The following is a 27,101-nucleotide window of genomic DNA, read 5'->3' as shown; positions in this document are numbered from 1 at the left end:
AGTCTGATGGAACTTCCCCTTTTTCATAAATATTACACACCAGTTTGTATAATCTATCAATCGCTTCCTCACCTGCACTGCGCAGTAATTCTACAGGTATTCCGTCTATTCCAGGAGCCTTTCTGCCATTCAAATCTTTTAATGCTCTCTTAAATTCAAATCTCAGTATTGTTTCTCCCCTTTCATCCTCTTCGACTTCTTCTTCTTCCTCTATAACACCATTTTCTAATTCATTTCCTCCGTATAACTCTTCAATATATTCCACCCACTTATCGACTTTGCCTTTCGTATTATTATCAGTGTACCATCTTTGTTTAACACATTATTAGATTTTAATTTATGTACACCAAAATTTTCCTTTACTTTTCTGTATGCTCTGTCTATTTTACCAATGTTCATTTCTCTTTCCACTTTTGAACACTTTTCTTTAATCCACTCTTCTTTCGCTAGTTTGCACTTCCTGTTTATAGTATTTCTTAATTGTCAATAGTTCCTTTTACTTTCTTCATCACTAGCATTCTTACATTATATTTTATATATATATAATAATATGTATAGATAAATGAATTTACTTTATTAGAATAATAAATATAAAAAGCTACTTGCAAGTCCATTACAGCATTTCCTAGATGCAATTTTTTTCACCTAGTTAATTTTTTAGACTGCATATTTTTAAATTCTTAAATGATTCAGTAAATTTGTTTTGCCATCAGTAGTTTTGTTAGTTGTTTTCCCATCAACATATATTATTTTCCAGAAGTTAAAAGGTAAATTGATTCATCAAAATTCAAATAAAAAATTGAAGACTAACAATTTACAAGGGTTGGTATAGAGTTAGAAATATTCTTATTTTTATTTATATGAGTGAAAAGGTTCTTAGTGTTAATACTTTACACTCTTTAAATACTTGTTTACAAGACTAATAATGCTCGCAATATTCCTAACATACGTCTTTAAAAATTTCTATGAATTGTATAATATTTATTAATATGAGCGTCCAGTGTTTTACCCAATACTAGAGTCCCAAAAGGAAACAGTCACAGATTGTATGCCTAATAATATTCATTTATATGAACAAAATTATTAACTTTATTAATATTACATCAAGTATTAAAAATATTAATGTTGAATTAAATGATTTACATGATAATCACATTTTATACTCTATATAAATCAGTCAACTTTAATTTCTAAGTTTTGTGTTAAACTATTTTGACCATGTGATAAGAGTGTTGATAAATAAGCCCACAAGGTTTACAACAATCTTTTTTTTAATAAATTTTGAATGGAATCAATTGCTTTGGTCATTAACTATTTATAAATATCAAGAGTATACAGTTAAACTGTACTGCCATTGTTTAACTTTGAGATCTATGGAAACAAGTTTAATAAATGTGGCTCAGTCCATTGACATTTTACCTACTCCACACCTTTCAATCTCCTGAATGCTATTTCCTGAGGCACTCTAGGTTTTGTGGAACCATCAGATTATAAGGGATACAGTTTACCATCTTATTCAGGGCCCTCTATTACAATTACATTTATGAGGCACCACAACTTAGACAAATGTTATTTTAATTGAATTTTCACAACTTTCAATGTTGAATCATAAAAAGGAAATTAGGTATTAAAAAAAAGTATTTGTTAATACCAAAGAATGTAGATTTGAAACTTTCTCTTTTTATGTATTTCTTCAACTATGACTTATTATTTGAACACAACCTGTTAAAATACTATCATTGTAGTAAAAGCTGAATGGTGTTTAAGATCAAATGAGACAACATTTAATGTATTCACTGTGAATATAGTTCTGGAATAACATTAAGACAAACAAAAGGGACAGATTTAGTTCCAAAACTTACATCAATGACCATATTTCTTTCTTAATTGTATCAGTATAAATCCTGTTTTTTTTACCAAGCAATGAACCTCAATATTTGCAATTTAATGTTCAACTTTTTTTGTATTCTATTCTTCATACAGCAACATAAACTGAAAATGTCTTCACTTAGCTTAAAGTAAGAGAAATATTAGTGTTTTAAATGAAAACACAGATATAAAGGAGTGTTGGGAAACCAACTGCACCAATCATGAGGACCAAAAAATATACCAACAATAAAAAACTCTAAGAAACAAATCATTAAAATAAATAAATATATATATATATTTATTTATTTATTTTAATAATATATATATATATATTTCCACAGCTATGTCCAACATAACTGATCAACATAAAAAATAAATAATGACCATGATTTCTAACATTTTTTTTTAATTTACTTGTTTTAATTCAAGAAAGTGTAATATTTCACAATAGCATAACAGAAGAGAGAAACAGTCAACTAACAGGAAAAAATTCATGATCTCCCTGGTTATCATGTAAAAAGTTACTTCTTCTTTAGTTGTCAGTTACTGGTTGGCAGTCTTTCTCCATATGAATGAATGTTAAAATCTTATTTAATCTTTGATTTTTTTCATACACATTTGAGCCTTCCATTTCATTTTTCACAAGAATCACAGTTGATTTCCTCAATTATTTTATTTACTGGAGTCTTAATTTTCCTCTGAATCGCTTTCTCTTAATATAAGCTTTAAATTAAAGTTTTGATAATCCCCATATCATATATTAGGGACAATAAGTTTATCTCTTCACTCAATACAATATGTTTAACACATTTCTCTTTTTTTACATTTCTCCTATTCTATCAAGAACTGCTGCATTGCTAAACTTATCATTCTACTATATCTCCAATAACTTCTTTTGGTACAACACTTGAAATAACTCTAGTTTCAACTTTTCTTTTGTCCCACTTGTTCAGATCTCATAGCCATATAATGCTATGCTCTGTACATACATAAATCAAAGCAATTTTTCTTGTTTCTAGACGTATTTCTTTAAAAAAAAGATTACTTTTTGACATAATGATTCCTACCCTATGATACTCCTGAGATAATAAGAAATTAACCAGTGAAAATCACAAGATCTGTATGCTAGTTTTCTAGATTATCATAAACAATCATACTGTATATGATATCATGCAAATGTGCAGAGATAATAAGAGAAGTGTATAAGAACTGCCTGACAAAAATAAACTGCACTATAATACCACTCAGTATTCTATTCTTCGTTCTACAATGGTACACAAAAATTTAAATCATCATGCGATTTTAGTCTGTCTATAAGATAGCAAAATCGTGTAATACATTATTATTAACTAACACAACATTACCAACTTTTTAAACATCCATAAATTAGAAAAAATAAATGAACGACTATATTCAATTAATTTCAAGTAATTTTTATGAAATACTTTCTTTTCTATTTATAATATTACTTTCTTTAAAATAATATTATCCATCCCAATTTTAAAATCAGTTTCAAATACATTCAGATTAGGTGGTGCGAAGAAAGTCTTTTAACATATGTCCAGCTTCCTAAAAACTGATTGAATGAAGATATTTTTTATAACACTATGTTGCTTAATAGTTAAACACAAGTATATAATTAGATACAAAACAGTTCTGTTTTGAAGAATTGTCGGAAAAAAATTATTTAATCAGCCTTTACAGCTTTCATACTACTATGACTTTGAATTTGGTTCCTTATTCTCTTGAGTATTATAATAATGGGTACTATATAGAATGATCATTAATCTAATTTGCAAATTTAGAATTAATGTTTTATTTAAACAGATCAGAAAAGATGTTTAATTTAATGTCTTGGTAATAAAGATCAACTGAGCATCAATACAATTTCCATTCAAATCTGAATCTCCTTATAACATGCAGGTTTGACAGAATTTGTGACAACATATAGAATAGCATCATCGAAAACTGAATGTGAAGTAAGCATAAAATGCCAATAATTGAAACTATATTTAAAACCAACAATTGAAACTACATTGAAAAAAAATTATTTCCCATAAAGCCAAGGACATAAGCACAAATCTTGATGTTATAGATATGGGACAGAAGTGCATATTCAAATAAAATTAAAGATAGATAAAAAGCTCAAATAACAGCAATTTTCCGGTCAGATGTTCTTTGGAAGGAATAGAAAAAACACTTTTTAGGTACTCTTCCCTTGAAATTATTATCCCTTTATAAGAGAGTCCTTAAGTTCCCTAGAACTTGAACAGGACTTCTGGCTTTTGAGGATCAATGTATATTTATTTTTTTTTATTTCTGAAAGAGGTTTATTCCCACTAATTATTTCAGTGTAAATTTTAGATTGTATTTCACATAAGTTCACTAATACAATGATATAGATGGGTGCTTGGAATAAAGTAATGAAACATTCATTAATTTTTTTTTTTTTTTTTTTGCAGGACCTATACAATGTAAATGTATAAAAGTGTACAGATTCATATCTCAATACGTTAATAATGGGTGCAAATAATGATGCTACTCTGAAATTTTATATCATAGTCTGTGGTGTTAAGAAATCTATCAGTAGAAAAAATCAAAACATCATTCTGTTGATTTATAACACACTTATAGTTTTCTTAATAACACTTTAATTAACACAGTAACCTGTCATTTATTAACTGGCATTGCTTTTCAGACATTATTTCTCAGCCTGCATTTTAACAGATCATTTTAAACTACATTACTTAGAAAAATTAATGTAAAATCATATTTTACAAATGTGTTTAAGATAAGATATTAACCATTTAAAAATTTTTAAGCAAAATAATTATTATTATTTGGTAACATCTAAGAAAAATTATTATTTTTTAATCAGTCTTATTGTGATGAAGTATTTTTAGACTGTTCATTCAAATCTTAAACTAATCATGAAATTGTTACAGCAGTATATGTAATTTTGCTCTTAAGTACTGTTGTCATCAAAATGTCCCATGAATTTATAAGTTATTTACTATTGTTATATTGTAAATAATTAAAAGATAAAAATGTTTAATAATGAAAAATTTCGTTGTTTTTTCCTCTAAATCTGTCACAATTGTTTATGTTAGGCTTCAAGGCTAAAGTGTTAAGATATGTTTGATACGGAATCATTGCAGGTTAAAAGTGATAAAAGATATCTTACTACTGTAAAATATTTTAATAAGTTAGTTTATAGACTGGGTGTGACAAAAAACTACTGTTTATTAACAAAAAAATATTTTCAAAGAAAACGTTCAATTTTGTTACTACACACTATTGATATTTATATTTTTAGTAAAGACCTGATACATTGTGATAAAAGTGATCTGATTTATTTGCTGGACAGGGATAAATAAATATACATCAAATCTATACATTTGTTTGACTCTACCTTAGTAAATACTTTTACTAATGCTACTATGCTAATACACAATATAGCTATGATATATAAGCTGTTGAATCTGTTCATTTATTACAGGAATTAAAAGTCAGTGTTTTTACTTGTAAACTAGACCAAACAAGGCAACATTAATACCATAAAGTTTCAATGTTCAAAATATAGTTGGGGAAAAAACAAAACTAATTGCAATTGTGGCACTGAGTGTAGCTATTTTGAAAATGAAGATGTAGCTGACCTGGACATTTGTTGTATGAAGTTATCAATAAAGATATCTAATAACTTAAAGTTAGGATTTTTTTTTCTTTTCTGTGGTAGTCAATTTCAAATTTTAATTCTACAATACTTTTCAGAATAGAAATTTAATAGAAATATTCTTATCGTGTTAATTTTTAAATGATTACAATAAAATATTTGACTAAATATCTGTTTTCTTTGTTAAACAACTCATTTAACTTTTTTGCTACAACAGAGTTAGGCTGTATAATCAGTAAAACATAGTTTTTTTGTATATCTGTGATTTCTTAATCAATAAAGGGCTAAAATAATAAAAACAACACAACACCCAGAATAAATTATCACACTCCAAATTTACAATTTATATTTTACATGCTCAAACATTATGATACATATAAACTTATATAATATTGATATTGCTAAACGAACAGGTACTGTTTAAATTTGATACATTTTTTACCACATCTAAATAAGTCTTCTTTACTCCAACTTCCTTTAGCAATAACTCAATATCACAATTAAAAAATTTATTATATAAATAAAAAGTTTTTTAAATGAATTTTGGTTTGCTTTATTATTAAAAAATTATACTTCTGTATTATATTATTTTATATTAACATTTCCCTGAAGTGCAAGAAAGGAAATGTATTTTTGGTGAAATTGGTACTGTTAAAATAGGTTACAGAAAAAACCCAAATATCTAGGGTTTATCATATGTCCAATACTACTAAATATTAAAAAAGTATTCAGAAACATTTACAATAAGCCTCTGATATGAACAAGAAATATGACTATAAATGATAGGGCCAAAACTATAAGGTTTGGAAACTGGAATGTGAGAAAGCATGGTTCTACAGATCTCTGATGCACCTGGAGCATTATGCATCAGCAATCTTGGATGAGTTCAAAATTAACAATATACATATATTATTACTATACAAGAATTTTGTTCACCTTAGAATACACAGTAGACAACACCTCCATAATCAATGTACAATAAAGAAGGACTTTAATATGGTACTGGAGTATCAGTATGTCACAAATGTAATAAGACTTGAAACTATACGTACAGGATCTTTTACTTCATCTAGAAGAGAAATTTAAGAATATATCAGTTATAAGTTTCCATTATCCAACTGAAGAAAGCAAAGAAGATATAAAGGATGAATTCTGCAGCCTGCTTGAAGAGATGATTAGCAGAGTCCCTAATTACTATCTAAAGCTGATTACAGGCTGATCACATCTAAATGTGGAAATAAAGCAGCATTTAAATCAAAGTCAACATACAAATTTGAATAAAAATCAAACAAGATTTGTATCTTTTCCAGTTTCAAAGGACATGAGTGCATTACCTTTTTTTGTTGTTTTAATTTTCTTATAAATAGTTTCCCAAATTATTCTAAAATGATCTTAGAACTAGTTGCAAAGAAAGGAATAGATTCAATAACTAGGTCTCTAAAAATAATAAATTTTGTGGTAGAAATTAAATATCATGTGTAATTGTTAAAATATTGTAGAGACAAGTAGCAAGTCCATTAGCTTTTAATTATTCCTCACTTGGAGCTAGAGTTGTTGAAGCAACAATTAACAATTCCCTACAATAAAGCCTTTGTATGAAAATAATGATTAAAAGGACCAGAAAATGACAGAACTGTAAGTTTGCTTCCATCCCTTTAAAGTACCTGAAAAGATTTTAACCTATTGAACAGTACTCTTTCAAATAATTTTGATTCAGATGGAAGCAAACTTAGAGATCTGTAAATCTCTGGTTTTGTTTTATCAATTTTTTAATGTATAAGTTAATTATGGTTATTCTTTAATTATTCAGGGGCTACTCTTGCTTAAAGTGAGGATGTAAGTTTCTATCCTAAAATGAATTAACCTAATTCAAGTGAGGATGGACTTGCTATTTGTTTCTACAATAATTTAAGACACATGACATTTCATCTCTACCACAAGATTTATTACATTTGTAGCCCTATTGTTGAATTTACTTGTTCCTTTGTGACTAGTTCTAAAACCATTTTTTGAATAATCTGGGAAATGATCTACAAGCAGTAAATTAGCTTTTGTAGGATTAATACCCAATTTGGCACCAATAAAAGAGATAGGTAAAATAATAAAGAAATTTGAAGATGTAATACCAATCATTATAGAACAAAATTTGATTATGAAAATACAATATTAGTATTAAACATCTTAATACTGATAATATACTAAGAATTTTGATATTCTGATGATTTTGTAAAGAAAATAATTTAATGAGATGGTTGCATTTGTTTTTCATTTAAAAGTCTCCATGCGTGGATCTATGTTAGAAACACACAAAAGTAAATTGTTTTCAAGTGATGAAAGACGATTTCTATATTTAATTTTTAGCACAACCATAGATGAAAAACCCCTATCACAGAGGTAAGACATGGTGAAAAGGATTAATATTTTCAATGCTTCTGTAACTAAATTTCCATATTCACATCGACAAGCAAGCCAAAATGTATTTAAATCTTCAGATATGAATTTTAGTTGTAATGGCAGACATTTTGATGAGCTGGTCATGAATCTCAACTGGTAACTTAGCAGCTGCAACATTTTCACTAAATGAATACATAACCATCTCTTCATGAAATCATTTTTATCTTCTGAGAAATACTCTGCGAAATGAATTTTTAGCTCACACAAATGCTTCTTCATGCCATCAAACTGTGGTGAATAATAGTGTCTTCTTCATTTAAATTTTTTTCAGTATAATCAGAAACATATCAAAATTTTTGTTTTAAAGTCGAATAATCTAGATATCAAGCTTCTTAATGAAAGCATGAACTTTGTCTGTCATTAATAAAATGTTTTTATCACATCCTTATAAATTCACATTAAGTCATTCAAATGTGAAAATATATCAGCTAAGTAAGCCAACAGCAACATACTAGTATATTCATTATTCTGTAAAAACACTGAGAATGGCATTTGTTTATCCTGGAAAAGTATTATTAATTCATCTTACAACTCCAATAACTGGGTTAACACTTCCCCCCCCCCCCCCACATGATAACCATTTGACTTCTGTATAGAAAAGAAGAGGTTGATTCTTTTTGCCCATTTCATTGCACAGTTTAGCAAACTGCCCAATCTGTAATGGTCAACTTTTAATAAAATTAACCATTTTTACAAAGAATTTATTTGAGATTTTCCAACAAAATTTTTGTGACAAGAGCATGTGTATGAAGGAAGCAGTGCAGCAATTTCGTCCTTGGTATAAAACGACCTTTTAATTTATTTAGAAATCCACTCTCTTTCGTATTATTGTCTTTGTACAATCACTACATACTGCAATACATTTTTTTCAATCTATGTTCTAGTTTTTAGTAGCTTCATAAAAAACATCAAAAGACATTGTCCTGTTGCATGACCAGGTATTGATATACAAATAACATATTTTCTTTGTTTGATCTGTCCCTATTACATTGATATCTCACAAAACATAAGAACTGAGAAATGTTTGCCACATCTGTTGATTCATCAAATTGAATACTAAAAAAATTCACTTGAACTCACTTGCTGAATTATCTGATCGCAAACATTGGCAACCATGATATTGATTCAGTTTGATACTGTGTCATTAGAAAGCAAAATTTTTTCCCTTTTTTTGGCTTCTTCCATACATATCAAAACACTGACATATCAACTACAGTCAGCAGTATGAAGTTTTCTGTGATTGTATGGGGCTTGGACATCTTAACTACACTTAATGCTATGAGATAAGATGCTTCAAGTAACTTTTAGCGCTTGCTTCTATTTATATTTATAAATAGAAGCTTGTTGATTTCTCAAAGTATGTAATTTTCTTTCAAAAAATTCCAAGGGTTTCTTTTTATGATCTGGATATTTAGTTTCCAAGAGTCAAATTAATTTTGATGGATCCATGCGTTCATCAGAAAGGACTTGAAAGCAAACTGTGTACTGTGGCTTTCCATCTGATGAGGTAAAACGATAATTTAAATAACTGTCATTGTACAATCTTGACTTTTTATCAATAGATTCACTGGATTTAGATGACTCACTTCGCTTTTTCACAAATTTATCCATTTTCCATAAAAATCTAACTGAAAGAAGAAAAACAGTTACACCATTTGATCATACACTAAAAAGACCGAAACCTCAATTATTATTTTCAATGAAACTACACTTTAAAGACTTAAATAAAGGAACCAGATGCATGCTTTGCATTCGAAACTAAACTGATGTTCTGCAATCCCTTATGCCTCTTTTATACTGCTGAGAGCGTAATGTGTTCAAATATATCATATACATATTCGAATATGAGGCTCTCACAATGAATATTATGCAAGCAGACCAAATTACAAGGAGCACATACATATCAAGTTGGAACCTCTAAATTGTCATGTTTATACACTTCACACATGCATAATGACACCCGTCACTATCAATGCAAGTAAATAGTTTTAACTAGGTTTCATTGGGTGGTTGAAAAAAATATTCACAATTTTTTTTTTTTTACTTTTTGGGGGTTGTAAAGCTAAAAAGGTTGAGAATCCCTGCTCTAGATACCAGTTTCTTATCTTTCAGCCAGAAGAAAATTAGTTGAAATTTGATTTCTGTTAAAAACCTCATTTGAAATCTTAAAAAAATGTTTCATTTGAACGTCACTTAAAATTACAATTAATTTGATCATTATTTTAGAAAATTCTTTGACTAAAATATATCCTTAGTTGGGTTAAAAATCATATAAAACAATTTTAATCCAGTGGTGAAAGAATTTGAGATTTTTCAAAATATTTAAAAAATATATTCCACAAAATTTTTCACAGATTTTACGCCCTTTTTTTCCTAAAATGCATAATCAATTAGAAAAATAAAAATATAATGTCGGAAATAAACATTTCCACTAGAAAGGATGAGAAGTCAGTTCAAGCTCTTAAAAACGTTATAATCAAAATATTTACAAATTGAATGGTTTTATCTTCAGCTCCTTGAGGTTTTTTGTTACTGTATCCTGAGCAAATTAGATTGAAAAATCGTAAAAGAGTAGAACCATCAAAGGATTTTTAAATTTAGATTTATGATTTACATTGGGATAAAGACAAGTTCATCTTGCAAGTTTCATAATAATCTGTTGGTAGGGATTCGGATTGCCCGACAGACATAAATTAAGAAAAAGGAATTATTTTCTTTAGTTCTGCGTGAAACGCAAAAGCGTTCGCATAAAATATGTATTCTTAGGATTGCATTTCAAAACTTCTGTAACAAAACTTCAAAATTAATAACTAATTCTTTTAAATTATATACGAATTTCTTTTGACTTCTTTTTAAAAAAAGCAAAGTAATTGCTTTTTTTTTTAAAAGGCAATTTATCAATGATTATTATTAAAATGGATAATAATTTATGATATTTTAAAGATTTCCATCTTAAAACGCCATAGAGGTTGTATTGTTAATTTTAGTGTTGTTGCGAATTGCGATATTTTTTTTAATTTCGTTGTAAAGCGTTTTCATACACATCAGTCGCTCTAACCTGACAAACTGAGTAGGAATTGATGTGTTTTGGTTTTCCGTTTTGACGTGGCAGATTTTATGTTTATAATAACTGAATTGAACGTTTTCTACGTCTTCTTTATTAATTAATAGATAATTTAGGTATACCAATAATATTTTTCAAGAAAAATATTAAAATGGGACTGACAATTTCAAGTGTTTTGAGTCGGCTGTTCGGAAAGAAGCAAATGAGGATTTTAATGGGTGAGTCATTTTACCGTTAACAATAATTATAACTTTGTAATAGTTTCTATCTGCCTTCATTTTATCTTGAAGTTGAATTCTGTGAAGTTTTTTTTGGAGTAATTTTTCTGTAGAAAAACATTGGTTTGTAAGCTAAAGGAAGTTAGGTTATGATTAAATTTCATCTACGTATTTTTATTTGTTTTAGATAAGCTGTTTACACTGACCTTCCTAATTACACGTATAGAATTTAAGTAGTTTGATAATTATTTTGTTATGATTTAATCGGAATAGAAATTTATTAGGGAGATTAATTAATTTCTGTTACAACAGTTAGTGTAATGGTGATTAATGGATTCTTAAATTTGTATTGATTAGGTAATGGAAGGTTATAATAATTAATTAATCATCCATTGTGCTGTTTAATATAACTGTATGATATTTTTTTTACTGATTTTTCTTAATTTAGAAAAAATAATTTTTGACTTGACTGAATAAATTTTATAATTAAGAACTTGGTGGCTACCCAAATCATCAGATTAAAATGCATTCATTCATTTTAAAGTAAAAGTAAGTTAATTTAATGCTTATCATATGCGTAGCGTTTTATAATCGGGCAAATGTACACCAACTTGGTCTGCGAACAATTAGTGCTGCTACAGCACTAAATTGCTTCAACATTTTGTGATATGTTTACCTCAAGTTTAGTATAAATTTTCTTTAAGTTATTTATAAGTACAGTTATTGGTATGAGGTTCTTAAGTGTGTGTCTTATCAGATGATTATATAATTTATAAGAGTCAGTTTAAAAAGTTATTAAATTTACATCCACTTTCAAAGATTACTTTGTGAATCCTTATGGTAAAAGTTTATAAATATTATGTTTTCTGAAATTTTCCCTCAAGTGCTGAAATTTGTTATTGGTTAATTCTACAAATAAGGGTAATTATTTAATTAATATGCCATACTTAATTTAAAACATAATGTGGAAAATGTTTTATAGTTGTGAAGTTTGAAGTTCAGCTGTTCTATATATATATATATATATATATATATATTTATATTTTAATTTACTTAGGTGGTACGGTAGGTTTATATGTTTTTTAAAAGCTTTTTCATTACTGATTAGTACATTTCTGTCTAGTTGTAGGATTTGTTATTAATGTTTTTTAATAAAATTAGTTTTGTTTATATCCATGATTGACTCAAATTTTTGTAATTTTCTTAGCAATTTTAGGCAGCTTTAAAATTGTATTATATATTTATAAATAATTTTTGTTTGTAACAGCACGTGCTGTTCATTCATACTTAATTCTGCGCAATTACGTGATCACTTTTAATTTTTTTCATACTTTAATATACCATAGTATATATGCTTAGGATCAGGAGAACACAAGATCTGAATCATTTTTTTTTAAAGTATGTTTCACCAGGTGCAGTTGATCCAGCTTTAACTTTATTAGGATTTTCTTTTAAATGGTAAGATTCTGGACAAGTACAAGATATTTACATTAATCTACAGTTTCTATTTACTTATCTTCATACACCTAACCAGCGTTAAGTATAAACCTTTTTTTTTACACATCATAAGTTTTATAGATTAACCATTAGACCCCATGTATTATAATAATTACTCAATGCCTTGATTAATTTCTTGCAGTATATCTGCTATCAGCACAGTTTCATCTGCATACATACACATTAATAGTGCTAATGTTTATTCCCCCCTAATTCCTTAAACAGATCATTATATTGGTAGAAAATAAAGTGGGGGGATATTTTTAAGCCTGTATGACATACTAAAGAACTTCAACATTGCAATATTACTCCTTATCTAGTACTTTTTTTCTTTGAGGTGGTGGAACCCCATTTACAGGTACTGAAGCAGTATCAGACTCGCTAACAGGTTCTGCAAGCTGTTACAGTAAATGTGTATGTATTCCTACTACCAACTAAACCTCCACCCCTGGCGACCCCCACCTCCTGGGAAACCACTAATAAAGCATTACTTCAGGAGGGGAGGTAAGGACACACACACACTTAAAGGAGGAAAAATCCAGAAAAAATAGAACACCTAACAGGTACTAAGACATAGCACACATATTAATACATTCATACAATCAAGCCAACACAAGACAAGCAGACAGCAATCATGAAGACATGGCCATAAGACATAACTTATCCACCAAAGTACACTCAAAAGTTAATTAAATTTCCACAATCTCACCCAGAGTACACAAAACACACACGAACCATCTAACACATACACACAACTCAACTACTTACCCACACGACCGTCAGCCATAATCATTAAAAGCGTGATGCCCACATGCACCAGGAGCGGAGTGTCCACGGTCTCACTGCACCAAAGCGACCCCTCCCTCATGCTTTAGAGGCCCCCAAAGCACTCAGCCGCAGACCTGTCCAACCCAGCACCCTTCGATGCCTTATTCCCTTGCAAGGTGCATCAGTGCTCGCCGTCTCCCACTAGTTTTTTCTGTTTTACTAAGTTCTTCTAAAACTTTTCTATTATAATTTGCAATAATAGTCCAATGCTTCACACCCTGAAGCATTATCTGCTGAAAATCCTCAGGTCTGAACATTTCCACCTGACCCAGGGCATCCAGCATGCACCTGAGTGCATCCTGGAACTCATACAACAGAAAAAGAGATGGTACAGAGTTTCCTCCACATTGTAGGTTGGACAGTGGTCGGAATGGTCAAGAGCAAACCTAAATAGATATGATCTGTAACCACCATGCCCTGCCAGGAATTGCATAAAACTATAATCAATTGATTTGTGAGTCCTGCTGCACCAACTCCTTACATTCCCAATCAGGTGGTAAGTCCACTGACCTTTCTCTCCTGCATACCTCCGTTTCGTGCCAAGTATTCATCAACTCTTGTAAATTAGTCAATCTCTTCTTCTCCGAAGAAGGAAGTATCCTTAATTCTTTATGCTTCCTTCTGTGAACAGTTAGCAGGTAAATTGGCATAACACCAGCCAGCACCTCTTCAGCCTCTCTTGAGATCGTACGTTAAGCTGCCGAAATCCGGAGGCAGCATCTCCTATACAGTGCAGCAAGTATTCCCATGTACCTTTTGTAACTCAGAACATCTGCCCAGATCTCTGCCCCATATAAGAGGGAAGAATACACCACACTTGTTAATAAACTTCTGAGTTCTCCAGGCCCCATGGTGTTCGGAAGTGAGATGGCAACCACACACATTGTCCTCTCCGCTTTCTCATAAATTTCCATAACATGGACTCCGTACCTCAATCGGGCATCAATCCAAATGCCAAAGTTTTTAATGGCCATTCTGGAATCAACCCTTCTCCCTGCCAGTTCCAACGACAGTGTTTGACATCTTTTATTAGACGTGATAAGTACAATCTACGTCTCAGGGGCCATCTCAAGGCCAACCCCAGCCATCCAAGTGCTGATCCTAGTATACAAAGCCTGAATTTTATCCACAATCTCTCTCTTTGTAGTAGTCCTGACTGTGAGTACTATGTCATCCGCATAGCCGACCACAGCAATGTCCTCAGGAAGTGAAATTCGAAGGACTCCATCATATACTGTATTCCATAAGGTTGATCCAAGGACCAACACCTGTGGCACACCCCGATCAATGGTCCTTACAATCGTGCCATTCTCCGCCATATAAGTTAGTCACCTGTCTCTCTTAAGTAAGACAATAATAATTTTAACAGATATGCAGGAACCTGCAGATTCCAGAGAGCATTCACAATAGCAATGTGAAAAATGCAATTGAATGCGTTTCTCATGTCCAGCTCCAGCAACACACACATTTTACACTCTGCAAGATACATTCAAGCCATGCCTATCACCTCCTCCACCGCTTCAAGCGCAGACCTACCAGCTTGAAAGCCATATTGTATCCCCAAGAAGCCGCCTGCATCCTCCACTATACGAACCAGCATTTGCCATGATTTTCCGCAATGTATTAATCAACGCCAGTGGATAATAAGATTATAGAAATACCAGATGTTGGTCCAGGTGTCGGCACCAATACAAGACGCTGTGCCTTCCATACTTCGAGAAATACCCCCTCTCTCAGACAGGTATTACAAACGTCGACAAATACATCTATATTAGCTCGGACTGCCAATTTAATCACAAGGTTCAGTAACACATCAGGACCAAGGACCTTGTCACAAGGGACGCACTCCATCACCGTGATCAATACTTCCTTCGTGAACATTGGTAGATCCACTATCTCATCTGAGCTAGTCACCGGCACCCCATCTCCATGCGGAAATAATCCATCAATGATATGCTGGGTTGCCTCCACATCCATAGCAGTGGGTACTGTAGGTCTCACAGCATACTTAACAATAATCTTGTGTGGTCTCCCCCATGGATCCTTTTCAGTCTCTTCAGTAAGTTTGCACCAGCAAGCCTTCTTGGATTCCCTTATGAGCTTCTATAGCTCCCTTCTTCTCTGTTTGTAAAGTACCTTACAATGTTCCCTAGCTGAGTGGAAATAAGTCCACTGAATTTCCCTTCTGTCCCTTAGGCATTGGCTGCATTTCCGTGTGATCTCAATCCACCAATAAACAGGTGGACAACCAGCCCTTTAACACCTTCGGGGTAGGAGACTATCACAAGCCCTCATCAGTTCATCCACTAATAATTCAACCTTTCCTTCTGCCACTGTAATCTCAGTAACCTGAAATAGGGTATTTGATTCCGTGAATCAACTTTATTATTTTAATAAACTTATATGATACACCATGTTTTGAAGTTTTTATAACAACAGATTTTTTGGAATGGATTCAAATGCAGCTTTAAAGTTCGCAAAGAATAAAAACATTTTTACATCCTACTTCTGCCAAATTGAGCTTCACTAAGTTTATCAAACTAAAAATATTGTCAGCTGTTGAATAGTGCTTGTAAAATCCTGCCTGAAATTCCGTAACTATATTATAATTTTCTGACGAAAGTTCTAATCTATTAAGCAGCATACCAGTAAATAATTTTCCTTCCGCATCAATAAAATAAAATTCCCGTATAATTTGACACTTTTAATTTATGTCGCCATTCTTATGCAGAAGAAAAATAAGTGAATGTTAAAATTTTTTTTTAATATTACTAGAGTTATAAATTTGATTTTAAAAAATTCATAAGTGATCCTACTTAGCCTGGTGCTTTACTATTTTTTTTGCTTTTTAAGATTATTTTTTACTTTGCAATTGTAAATTCTTTGACAAAATGTCATCTTGAATGAACATTTCTGCATAATGTACATCTGACCTGTTTATTAAATTATAACATAAACCCGCAAAGTAAATTTTAAATTTTTTTCACTTATATTATTGCTACAAATGAACCTTTTTTATATAAATATTTTTACTGTATTCCAAAATTGATGCAAATCACTAACTTTTTTAGATTTTTTATTACAGTTTGAAAATAAGTTTTACATTTTAAACTGCAGAAACTTATACATCTTTCTACATTCTAATATAATTTACTTATAAAATCAGAAGTTGTGTTCCTAAAAGTTGTTAATAATTTAAACAATTTATTTCTCTCCTTGAGGAGGCCCCACTCAATTAATCTTATTTATGTTTCAGTCCATTAACATTACTCATTATCTTAATTGTTACCTTTTCTAATATTTTACTCATCAGATTTGGTAACGTTTTCTCCTTTTTAATTGTTTTATATATAGCATCTTTGACTTTAAATCCAAGATCATCCCTTTCAGTCTAAATTAATTTCAGCAGTAAAGGAATAACCGTTTCCTGGTCATTATTACATACTTTTACCAATAAAGCACTGAGTAAGTGATCCAAGAATATTATCAGAACCACTTCAAATTTTTCAGTACTGCCTAACAAAGAAAAACTGACAAATCATAAATTATTCACGGACATACCCATAGCCGTATTAAACATTAATGCCTCTTCTTCATCACCCTCATCCCTACCATATAATATTACAATATCATTATTCACATGTAAATCCAGCAAATCTTTTCCTTTTGTATTCAGACAGCTATTTTTAGATTTCGCATCTCATTAATATTTATGTTATTAATTAATAATGGCCTTACTTCTTGTGTGTTCGAAATCCTGGCATTACAATCTATAATAATAACAGTGTTTTTCCTCTTATTTGTAATAAATTTTTTAAACTATCAGACTCATCTCCAGTTGTTACACCTAAGGTAGATGGGAACAAACAAAATATCACCATTGAAGCTCTGATAGCTGTGGTGTTATTCTCAAAGGAACAAACCTTCAACTTTCTTCTTAGGAGCCTTCTTTCATATTAATTTCTTAAGAGTATCCTCTGACAAATCATCCATCTTTGTTGCTTGTGACAAATCATCTCTTTCACTTTCTGACAAATAAATCATACTTACTACCATTCCAGCCTGCAGTTCCTCCAACAACCAGAGTTTACCATTTATAAATAGTTTATCTTACTCATACACCCTTTTTTGTTTTCCTCTCTTGCTGCTACCTTCCAAGAAGGATATAACGTTTTCCTTATCTCTAATCTGCAAAGGAGAGTCCTCAGAAAATACTAGACCCATACTTTTCAAATTTTTAACTAATCTCAATTTTGTGCCTAAATACCAAAAAATGAATCAGTACTGGACAGTTTTAGTTTTTTTTTGCCACCATTTTTTAAATAAAATCAATATCATTTAAGTTAACTGATGGCTTTATTACCTCTTCCAGCATCTGAATTTTCTTCTCCAGATTTCAGATTTTTCTATTAGGTTGTTCAAGAAAATTATCAGTATCAAATAATTTCTTCTATATTTACTTTCCAGTATATTATAGGATTTTTTCCAAATTTGACACCCGTTTCGCATTCTCTGACAGTTTCTGCAAAAACATATTTAAGTTGTCATCCATAAATATAATTTTACCAGTGTCATGTGTTTTTTTTTAATCTGTACTTAATTTTTTAATAGATTCAAATATAACATTTAAGTTAGATTGACCTGCCAGTTTAATTTTGTACTTAAATTATTAACTATTTCATTTTTAAATTATTAATCATTAATGTTTCAAAAAGGAAAGATCTTTTTTTAAAAGGTAGATGTAATCAAACGATGAAGTTTACAGTAAAACAAGTACTTCTGTTGTTTACTATAAAGATAGATTACATAGATTCACAAGAACAGGTTGCCATCGCAGATAATCTTGAAATTTTAATGAAGAAATAAATTTATTATTAACTTTGATGTCTATATTTTCTTAATTCACACTGATATTAATATTTTATTAAATTGCCTTACTATTTATAGATATTAACATCAACATTTGTTACTTATTTATCATCCTCTTCATGAAAAATAATTTAATTTTTAGGCCTATTTTCAATTTAAAAAACACTAAACAGCATAACACTATAGAACATGTCTGTACTGTACAAACTCTAACCAGACACCTCCTATTCAAGAAATATATATTTTGCAGTCTTTGGGAACATGACAAATTGCCAAGGATATCGCCCCATAAAACTAGTAAAGAGTTCAGTAATGATTAATTTCTAGTAATGAAAAATAAGACCCTCCCCAGTCAACTGTTCCTTGTCTACATTAGAGAGTCAAGCAGGTCCTGTTCGATTTATAAAATAAAATTTTCCCCAAACTTTGCCCATGGTGTTTATAGTCATCACTAGTATGCGCAGTATAGGTTAGCTTAAAAACTATTAATTCTGACACAATTGAATTAACATAAACAGACTCCAACCTTCATATCAGAAACACGCTTATTTCTTAGTGAGTACATCAACTCTTATTGCATTAAATACCTTGATGCTCCAGTACGAAAATGCTATTCTGCTTAACTTCAGATTAAGAAAGTAAACAAAGCCCTGTACTACTGTCATACTGGCTCGCAATTAATATGTATTTATTAAGGACTGCCTGCCTATGCAGCTCCCCCTGTTGCACTGATTAACATACAAAGATGGTATAGATTTCAACCTGAAACAGCAAGCATAATTATCAAGGTTACAAGGAAGAGAATCCATATACTCTGGATCATAAATGTTTTGAGGCTCGTCTGAGGCCTGAAAGCAAGGCACTTCCTGGAATACAGAGCTCATCAGGTGTAAAATTTCTCCATTCTGATCAGTCTCTCTCATAGGCTGCAAACAGATAAAGGAATGTGTGATGTCATATATTTCATATCAAGGATAGATCCATTAAGGACACTGTTTGGTAGTTTTTACATAGGGGATTTTCCAGCATAAAGGAGTATAATTACTTTAACCTCTTACACTAATTACCTGATACACTCTTAATCTGGCCTCATCAGTTCCAAAGATGGCATTCGTAGAATGATCTCTAGTACTACTGTAGAAGTGCCCCCAAAGAGTTTCAGAGATGTGTAACATATGTTAATCTTTGAAGAGTTTTGCAGTCAGCCCTTCATTACATATAACCTTGTTATAACATAGTTGTTTATAACGCTGATTGAATGGTGCCTCCTTATATTTAAAAGTTACATGAAACATATATTCTTTAAATGAAGTACTGCTGTATTGTTGTATAATCAAATGTAACATGTGATGCTAGGTAATTTAGCTTGTTCATTTATATATATATATATATAATTATTATATTTTTTTCTAAAGTAAATTTCAATACTTTTCCATTTTTAGAGTAATCTTGTAAGTCAAAATATAATCTTACTACTGACTAGCAGTTGCTTATTTTGAAATTTATAATTATAAAAATATATCTGATTAGAAATGAGAAAGCATGCATCACCTTGAATTTTCAGTCTGTACATACCTAAAATTAAAATTCACGAATAACTTTATTTTTAAAAAGAAGTAAAATACTGGAATTCAAGTTAACTTATTGATGTAGAAAGGATTTTGGTTTGAATGTGGCTCAGACCAGTTAAGATTTATTATGTAACTGGTGACTCCCTGACCATCTCAGTTGTAATGGTTTCATCTTCTTTGATGGGATGAGTTAAAGGTGTCATTTTCTTGTAATATACTGTTGCCAGTAAAATAAAATAGCTGTGCTCACCTTACTCATGTACTTAGTATGGGCTGGTCCCTTTTGTTCAACGGATGATTTTAACTTGGTATAATGAAATCAGTCGATCCTCTACTATAATGTTTTACACTTATATTACATTGAAAAGTAATTTAGGTTAGTATATTTTATTTTAAAGTCACAATCAAAAACTGTCACGTTTAAAGTTCAGTAATATTATGTATTTACACATTAACATTTAGTAAATTCACATTATTTTTAATAATCTTACATTTATATTTCTAATTAAAATTATAACTAATAATATCCTCTGAATCTAGGACTACATCACAGAGATTTCACTCATTAACAGTCAGTTATAAAAAGTGACTGATACAGTTTGTTCCATATCCAGCCATCGCTCTAACCAGGTCAACTGGGAAGTCATATTTTATTAGTTCATAAGTATTAGCCCAACCGATTAGAACTAACAAAGATCTAATTGAAAAATCAATCCCGAACCCAATCTATTCTCTCCACATATATTTAGTAAGGAATTTTAAATAAAACGTTTACTGTACTGCATACAAAAATAACAAATAGGGTGTTTGCGTTAATAACAACAAAATTGCTACTCTGGGAAAAATCCGGAATTATTGTATATTTTAATTAAATTATTTCAGAACACTTGCAGACAAATTAATAAGCTCAAATAATTCTCACTCAAATTTTTTAATCACTGCTCGGGTCATTACAACCAAATGTCTACAGGCGTTACTGTATAGCAAAATATGTCATTTACATTAGATAGTATCGTTTCTTTTATATTATGCAGTAAAGTCAGTTAAATATTTTACTGTAAGTTCATAAATATATTAATCCTGTTTGGCATGAAATCAATGTATAAAAACTCTTTTTAACCTAAAAATGCTCACAATCACTATCTGTGTGACTATTTGGTTTTGAAATAATTCATACTCTATACCACTCTGTCAGTTGCCATTTATTTTTAGTAATAATCATGAATAATAAATTAATTACTCTCTAGCTTACATCAATGATGAAATGTCAAGGCCTGCTTCCATTTAATTTTGTTTATCCTCTTACAACAGTCAAGGAATTCATCCTGACAATCTCTTTGTACTCAAGATGTTCAATATCAGTTTTGTGTAGGAAAGACAGTGAAATCGGAGTAAATAAGCTACATAATCCATCTATCCTCCTTATGGATTCCAGTGTCAATTTTTTGATTCAGTTTTTCAATCCCATCGGTCATCCATGAAGATCTGCATGGTGACCACATTAGATCTTTCATAACCTTATCAACAGGTTTGTACCTTATTTTACTATTTTTGCAAGGTGAACTTGCATTTAAAACTAGATCATAATTTGAATTTTTTACATAAAAACTGGTAATTAAACAACTTCTGGCTTTGCGTTGGTGGAAACTCACTTGCACAAGTATTACATGAAATATTCTTTTCTTTCTGGGTAGCCTTTGTACTTTTCTTTGCTCAACTAGGCTTTTAATATTAACTGAGAAAATAGCTTCTATTGTTGCAAAATATTGAGAAATTATATATATTTATTATTTTTACTTCAAGTACTTTGTATTCATTATCTGTATATTTACTCGTCAGATAGCACTGAATGACTCATTTATCTTACTGGAACCACTTATCAGTATCAACGAATCAGCTCCCCTTTTTATTCTTTCATGTAAATGTTGTATTAATTCTGATTTATTGTAATTTTTTTGTATTTAACTGCTTAAGAAATTTGTAGAAGTAGTAAATAAACTACAAAATCATACCATAAAATTGAACAAAACATACATCAACTGCTAAATCTTTTGTTATGGAAGATGAAATGAAAATATGTTTAAGTCATATTAAGACAGAAAACATTATCTGTTGTAAAATTTACTTTTAACTTTTTTATCCAAGTATATTTATTGTTGAATAAAACTGGAAAAACTTTAAAAACATTTTAAAATTTCTTGTTAGGTTTTATTCTCCTGTGTATGTAGTTCTTTTATATATTAAATAAGAATATCTATTATAAACCTTTTAATCTCTTTTTACTGCTAAGAAGTGTTGTTATGGCTTATTTAATAATGTCATAGATTGCAGCAATAACATATTCCTTTGCTGTTCCTTCTTTATAAATATGTATGTAAGTCAGAAAACTAAATAAGCTGCAACTTATTGCCAGTCCTCTTCAGTTAGACAATGTCATTTATTTTAAAATAAATGAAGTTTATTTTAAACTTGGTGAAATGAAGTTGTACTAAAATTTTTAGGACGTTAATTAAAGGAGAGAATTAGTTACTTCTTATGGCTATTGACCTGGAAAATCGAATAAAATAGGTACCAGAACTGTACCTGCAGTAGTTTTTGAGAAATCTGAGGTGAATCATCCCTGTCCCTGTCCAACTAGTATACTCATTAACTTATACTAGCAGGACTCGGACAGCATGACTATTTTAAAATTTTAACTATGAGTTTTTAAACTTTTGACTTTAAATGTATTAATTTTAACTCCTGATGATGGCTTCCAAGTAAGCTGAAAGATTTAGAGTACATATCAGCGTGCTGGTAAGGTGGATTACATTAATTTTTACTTTATTAATTAATTGTATTTCTGTCATTAATCAAAAAAATATTGTTTAAGTAATTTTTATTTTACAATTGTGCAATTTCCAGGTTTTTGAAATTTTTTAACAGTAAATTTTGTTTTTATAAATTTTTCTTATCACCAAAAAAAGAATTTGGTTATTGTTAACATTAAACAACTACTTTTCTGACAAATGTAGTAATGTACAGTTAAAAAATAAAATTTGAATCTTTCTAACTTTTCTTTGTTTTATTCAACTTATCTTACACAATTTTGTTCAGAACTAAATTCTTTACAGGTTTCGTTTAAAAGTTTTATGTGTTTATTACCCATTTAACAAAGTTATTGTATATCAAACATAAAAAAACAGGGGTTTTACCCCAATTTATTGGTGTTCACCCCAGATTTCTCAAAAATTACTACAGATATGATTCTCGGACTTATTTTATTCAGTTTATCAGGTCAAAAAACCATAAGAAATAACTAATTCTGCCCCTTAATTAATGTCCTAAAAATTTCAGTAACCTCATTTCATTGAGCTAGCTGATATCCGATTGAAATCTTTCACTAGCCATAACTCACAAACAAAGCATTTTAGGACATATGTTTATATAAACTTTTTCTATTATTTTCATGAGTAGAATAAGTTATGAAAGTTCCAGGAGAACTTTATGATACACTCTGTATGTATGTGTATGTGTGTGTGTGTGTGTGTGTCAGTTGTTGTTGCCAATATTACATTCCTTTTCTTTTAGTTATTTCACATTATTTTTATTAGTATTCATTTCATTTTGTGTAATTGTTATTGTATTTCTTATAATTTGCTGACGCATTTCAATTGTTTTCTTTTTTTTTTTTTTATTGTATATGATTAATCAATTTTTTACGCAGTATTTTCATGAAAATTATATTTTTCAATTGTTACATCATTTTATTGAATATATTATGTTACGTTAATTAATCACTTTTTAAAAGTTAATTTTAATGCAATAATTTGTATCAAAACCTTTTTTTTTTTTACCATAATCTGTATCCTTTCTGTTATTTGGGGTTTCCCCAGCCACTGCTGTTGGGTTCTAATGAACACCAAACATCCTCGCTTGGCAATTCATCAGTGTAACAACAAACTACAAGTACACCAACCACACAAACAAGATACACAACTGTCTATGGACCTTGAATTAAGAAGGATGCCCAAGATATCCAGAGGATTCCACAATATATTATGAATAAGAGTTTATAATTAAATTAAAATTTTTCCTTAGCTGAGATGCGGCAATTATCTGCCAAAGTTCTGCTCAAGTAATATTTGGCATAAATAGGAAATTTTTATAAAATTGCTTTAATTTAAAAATAATAATAAAAATTTTGATATTATCCGCATTATGTAGTAAATAGTATAAGAAAAATAAATAAAGTCAGGATGTATAAATATATGTATGTGATAAATAAAACGTTTTGTGTATAATTGAAAGATGAAGAATGTTAATTTGTTTGTGTCTGTCATATTTAAAAAAAATAGATGACATAATAGTATTATGTTTCAGCCTGTTATTCTGTGATAAGCTGGGCAAAAATAAAAAAAAAATAATTGTATACACATAAATTTAATGATCCTTGATTGTTTTAAAGTTTTTTCCTACCTTCAAATTTACGTAACTGTTCAGTCTTTTATTAACTGATCTCTTATAACAAACATTACATACTTTAAAGAAGTATATAAAATGCAAGCAAACTTCAACCAAACATGCTGTGAAAGAATAAAAGATTTGGTTTTCTTTTTTCTTTCCTTCACCCAACAGTTATAATTTTATTGTGTAAATGACAAAATTCATCTTCTGGAATCTTTTTTTTTTTGTCATAATATTTCTTTCAGTATGCAGGGCAGGGCTCTTCATAATTAATTGTTGGATGACAGTTAATTGATTAGTTGTTTAAAATTAAATCTTATATTCAGTGTCAACTGTATTGTTTTGCAATTAATGTACCATATAATTACTTGAACCTTCTGCATCTGCAATAACGTAGTGTCATCCAGCTGGGTGGAACATTTTTATACAGTTTAATAATTTTAAATAAGATTGTGAAATGCACGCATTCCAATTGTTTTCATCGAAGCATTTTCAGTCTGTACAAAATTCAAAAATTACATCGAACAAAAAAAAAATAAATAACTAAAAATTTAGAAAACTTAAACCCTAATAACCACAATACTTGAACAATATAACTCAACGCCAACTGGAATAATAATCAATCATTCCAGTTGATTGATGATGATTGATTATTATTGCAGTTGGCGTTGAGTTATATTGTTCAAGTGTTATGGTTATTAGAGTTCAAGTTTTCTAAATTGTTAGTTTTTATTTATTTTTTTTTTTTTAATTTTGTACTGACTGATGACGCAGGATCCTGCAAAAGTCGACTTTTGGTATTAGTTTTTTAGGTTCTGTTACTGTGTTTGGTGGTTGTTTTGTGTTATTTTAGTTTATTTGGCATAGTGGTCAGTATGTTGATGATTTTTGTGAATTTTCACAAGGTTTTATATATATATATATATATGTATATAAATTTATATAGTATGTATATATGTATATAAATTATATATATATAATTAAAACCTAAGGGACAGATTCAGCTCATCAAAATAAACAGAAAACTTCATTTCGATAAATGAGGTGTCATTTTGTTCATAATGAAAGCTTAACATTTTATCTAGTAAAATATAATTTGATAAAATTAATATTCAAGGAGCTATTAATGATTAAAAAATTTTAATGATTTTATTTTGGATTTTTCAAAAGTAAAATTTTCAATTTTTATTATTTATATATATATATATATATACACATGTTTATGTGTGTGAAGTTTTTTATGGTATTATTAGACCTTGGCATTTTCAAAGGTTACTTCATAATCATCAGAAGTAATACAAGATTGTCATAATTGTCTGCCATGTAACTGATTAGCCCACAAAGCTCTACATACTGCCTTTAGATCATCCAACAATGTTTTTCTTCCAACTTGGCCAATTAAAACTATAATGCAGAGAAAAGATGAGAGATGAACTAGTTTCGTGGACTTGAGATGGTGAAAAAGTTTTATCGTTTTTATTTTTTTTAAAAAAAGTTTTTATTTTTTTTTTTATACAAATTGTTACTGGGTTTTTAAAACATAAACTATGATAATAAAATTTTATTTATTGTTTCACTCCTGCCTAAACATGTATTTCAAATAGAAATAATTTCACTCCTTACCTGAGTTATCTGGTTTCGTTGCTTTAAAAAAATAATAATACATTTTTACTTTTCTGCGTATTACTATAGCAGAGCTATAGCTACAGAAGGTAAAGTATGGTAATCGGTCTAGTTTAGGTATATCTGGTTTTCAATGGATCTTTATGTTTTGACCCAAAAAACCAGATGAAAATTTTCCAGATCTTTGTATGTACATGTACGTATTTGGGGTGTTATCCTCTAAATCATTAGAACTACACCAGAATCTCCAAAACTATTCCACCAATTCTGACAAAACTTGGTCAGATTACTTCTATACATGGGGCGTTTATGCCATTAAATTTTCAACTTAAAATGTCAAGCGGATGAAGCTGTACAGCAAGGTCACCCTCAGCATCTCGATATTCTGCCTAATTATGGTTTTATTTTTCTTAGAATCATTTGTTAATAATTAAAAAATAGTAATATCTCCCAAAAAACTTTCTGCAAGATCGCACCCCCACCCCAAAAAATGCTCTAAATAAACTAATGGCTAAGTAGGTATGGTGTGTCATTAGTACCCCCTCTCACCACAAGGAGCAGTAGTGTAGCACTGACGTACAGCTGCTGAAGTCGCCTCTTCTTTTTCTGTTTAACCTCCAGCACCAGCTGTGTTGTAACATCACAGGTGAGCAGTAGAATTAAATAAATGAATAATATTTAAAGGTAAAAAAGTATAAAAAGTGGCCACTAGTATTGCCACACCCACACGAATGAAATACAGTATGCACACGCGCTTTAGTTAGAATCATTGAATTAAATGGTACTTACGTATTAACGCCACCGCACCTACAGCTTTATTTAAAAACAAAGTAGTCAATCTGATTTCGGTGGAAAATGGGCCGATATAGAGTTTCACATAGATTCAAAACAGTCTCTTTATTAATTTTAATAAATGGTTATTTATATTTGTTTATTTTATAAATATAATTTAACCAAACTTAACCTACGCTCACTTCGCTTGCTAACCT

At 29.9% G+C, this 27,101-nt stretch overlaps 1 protein-coding gene across 1 annotated transcript in view; it reads left to right on the top strand.

Moving 5' to 3' along the window:
• The first annotated feature begins 11,026 nt into the window (after window positions 1-11,026).
• Window positions 11,027-27,101, top strand: part of Arf4 (ADP-ribosylation factor 2) — a 32,322-nt gene continuing 16,247 nt past the window's right edge. Inside the window, exon 1 of the mRNA XM_075362956.1 lies at window positions 11,027-11,278. Within this exon, the coding sequence (XP_075219071.1) occupies window positions 11,212-11,278 (67 nt within the window). The 5' untranslated portion in view covers window positions 11,027-11,211. The remainder of the gene's footprint in view (window positions 11,279-27,101) is intronic.

This window comes from Lycorma delicatula, chromosome 4 (assembly GCF_047948215.1).
Source record: "Lycorma delicatula isolate Av1 chromosome 4, ASM4794821v1, whole genome shotgun sequence".
In the NCBI taxonomy this organism is placed as follows: Eukaryota; Metazoa; Arthropoda; class Insecta; order Hemiptera; family Fulgoridae; genus Lycorma; species Lycorma delicatula.
Note: the sequence above shows the minus strand (reverse complement) of the source record. Positions and strands in the feature narration are given on the sequence as shown.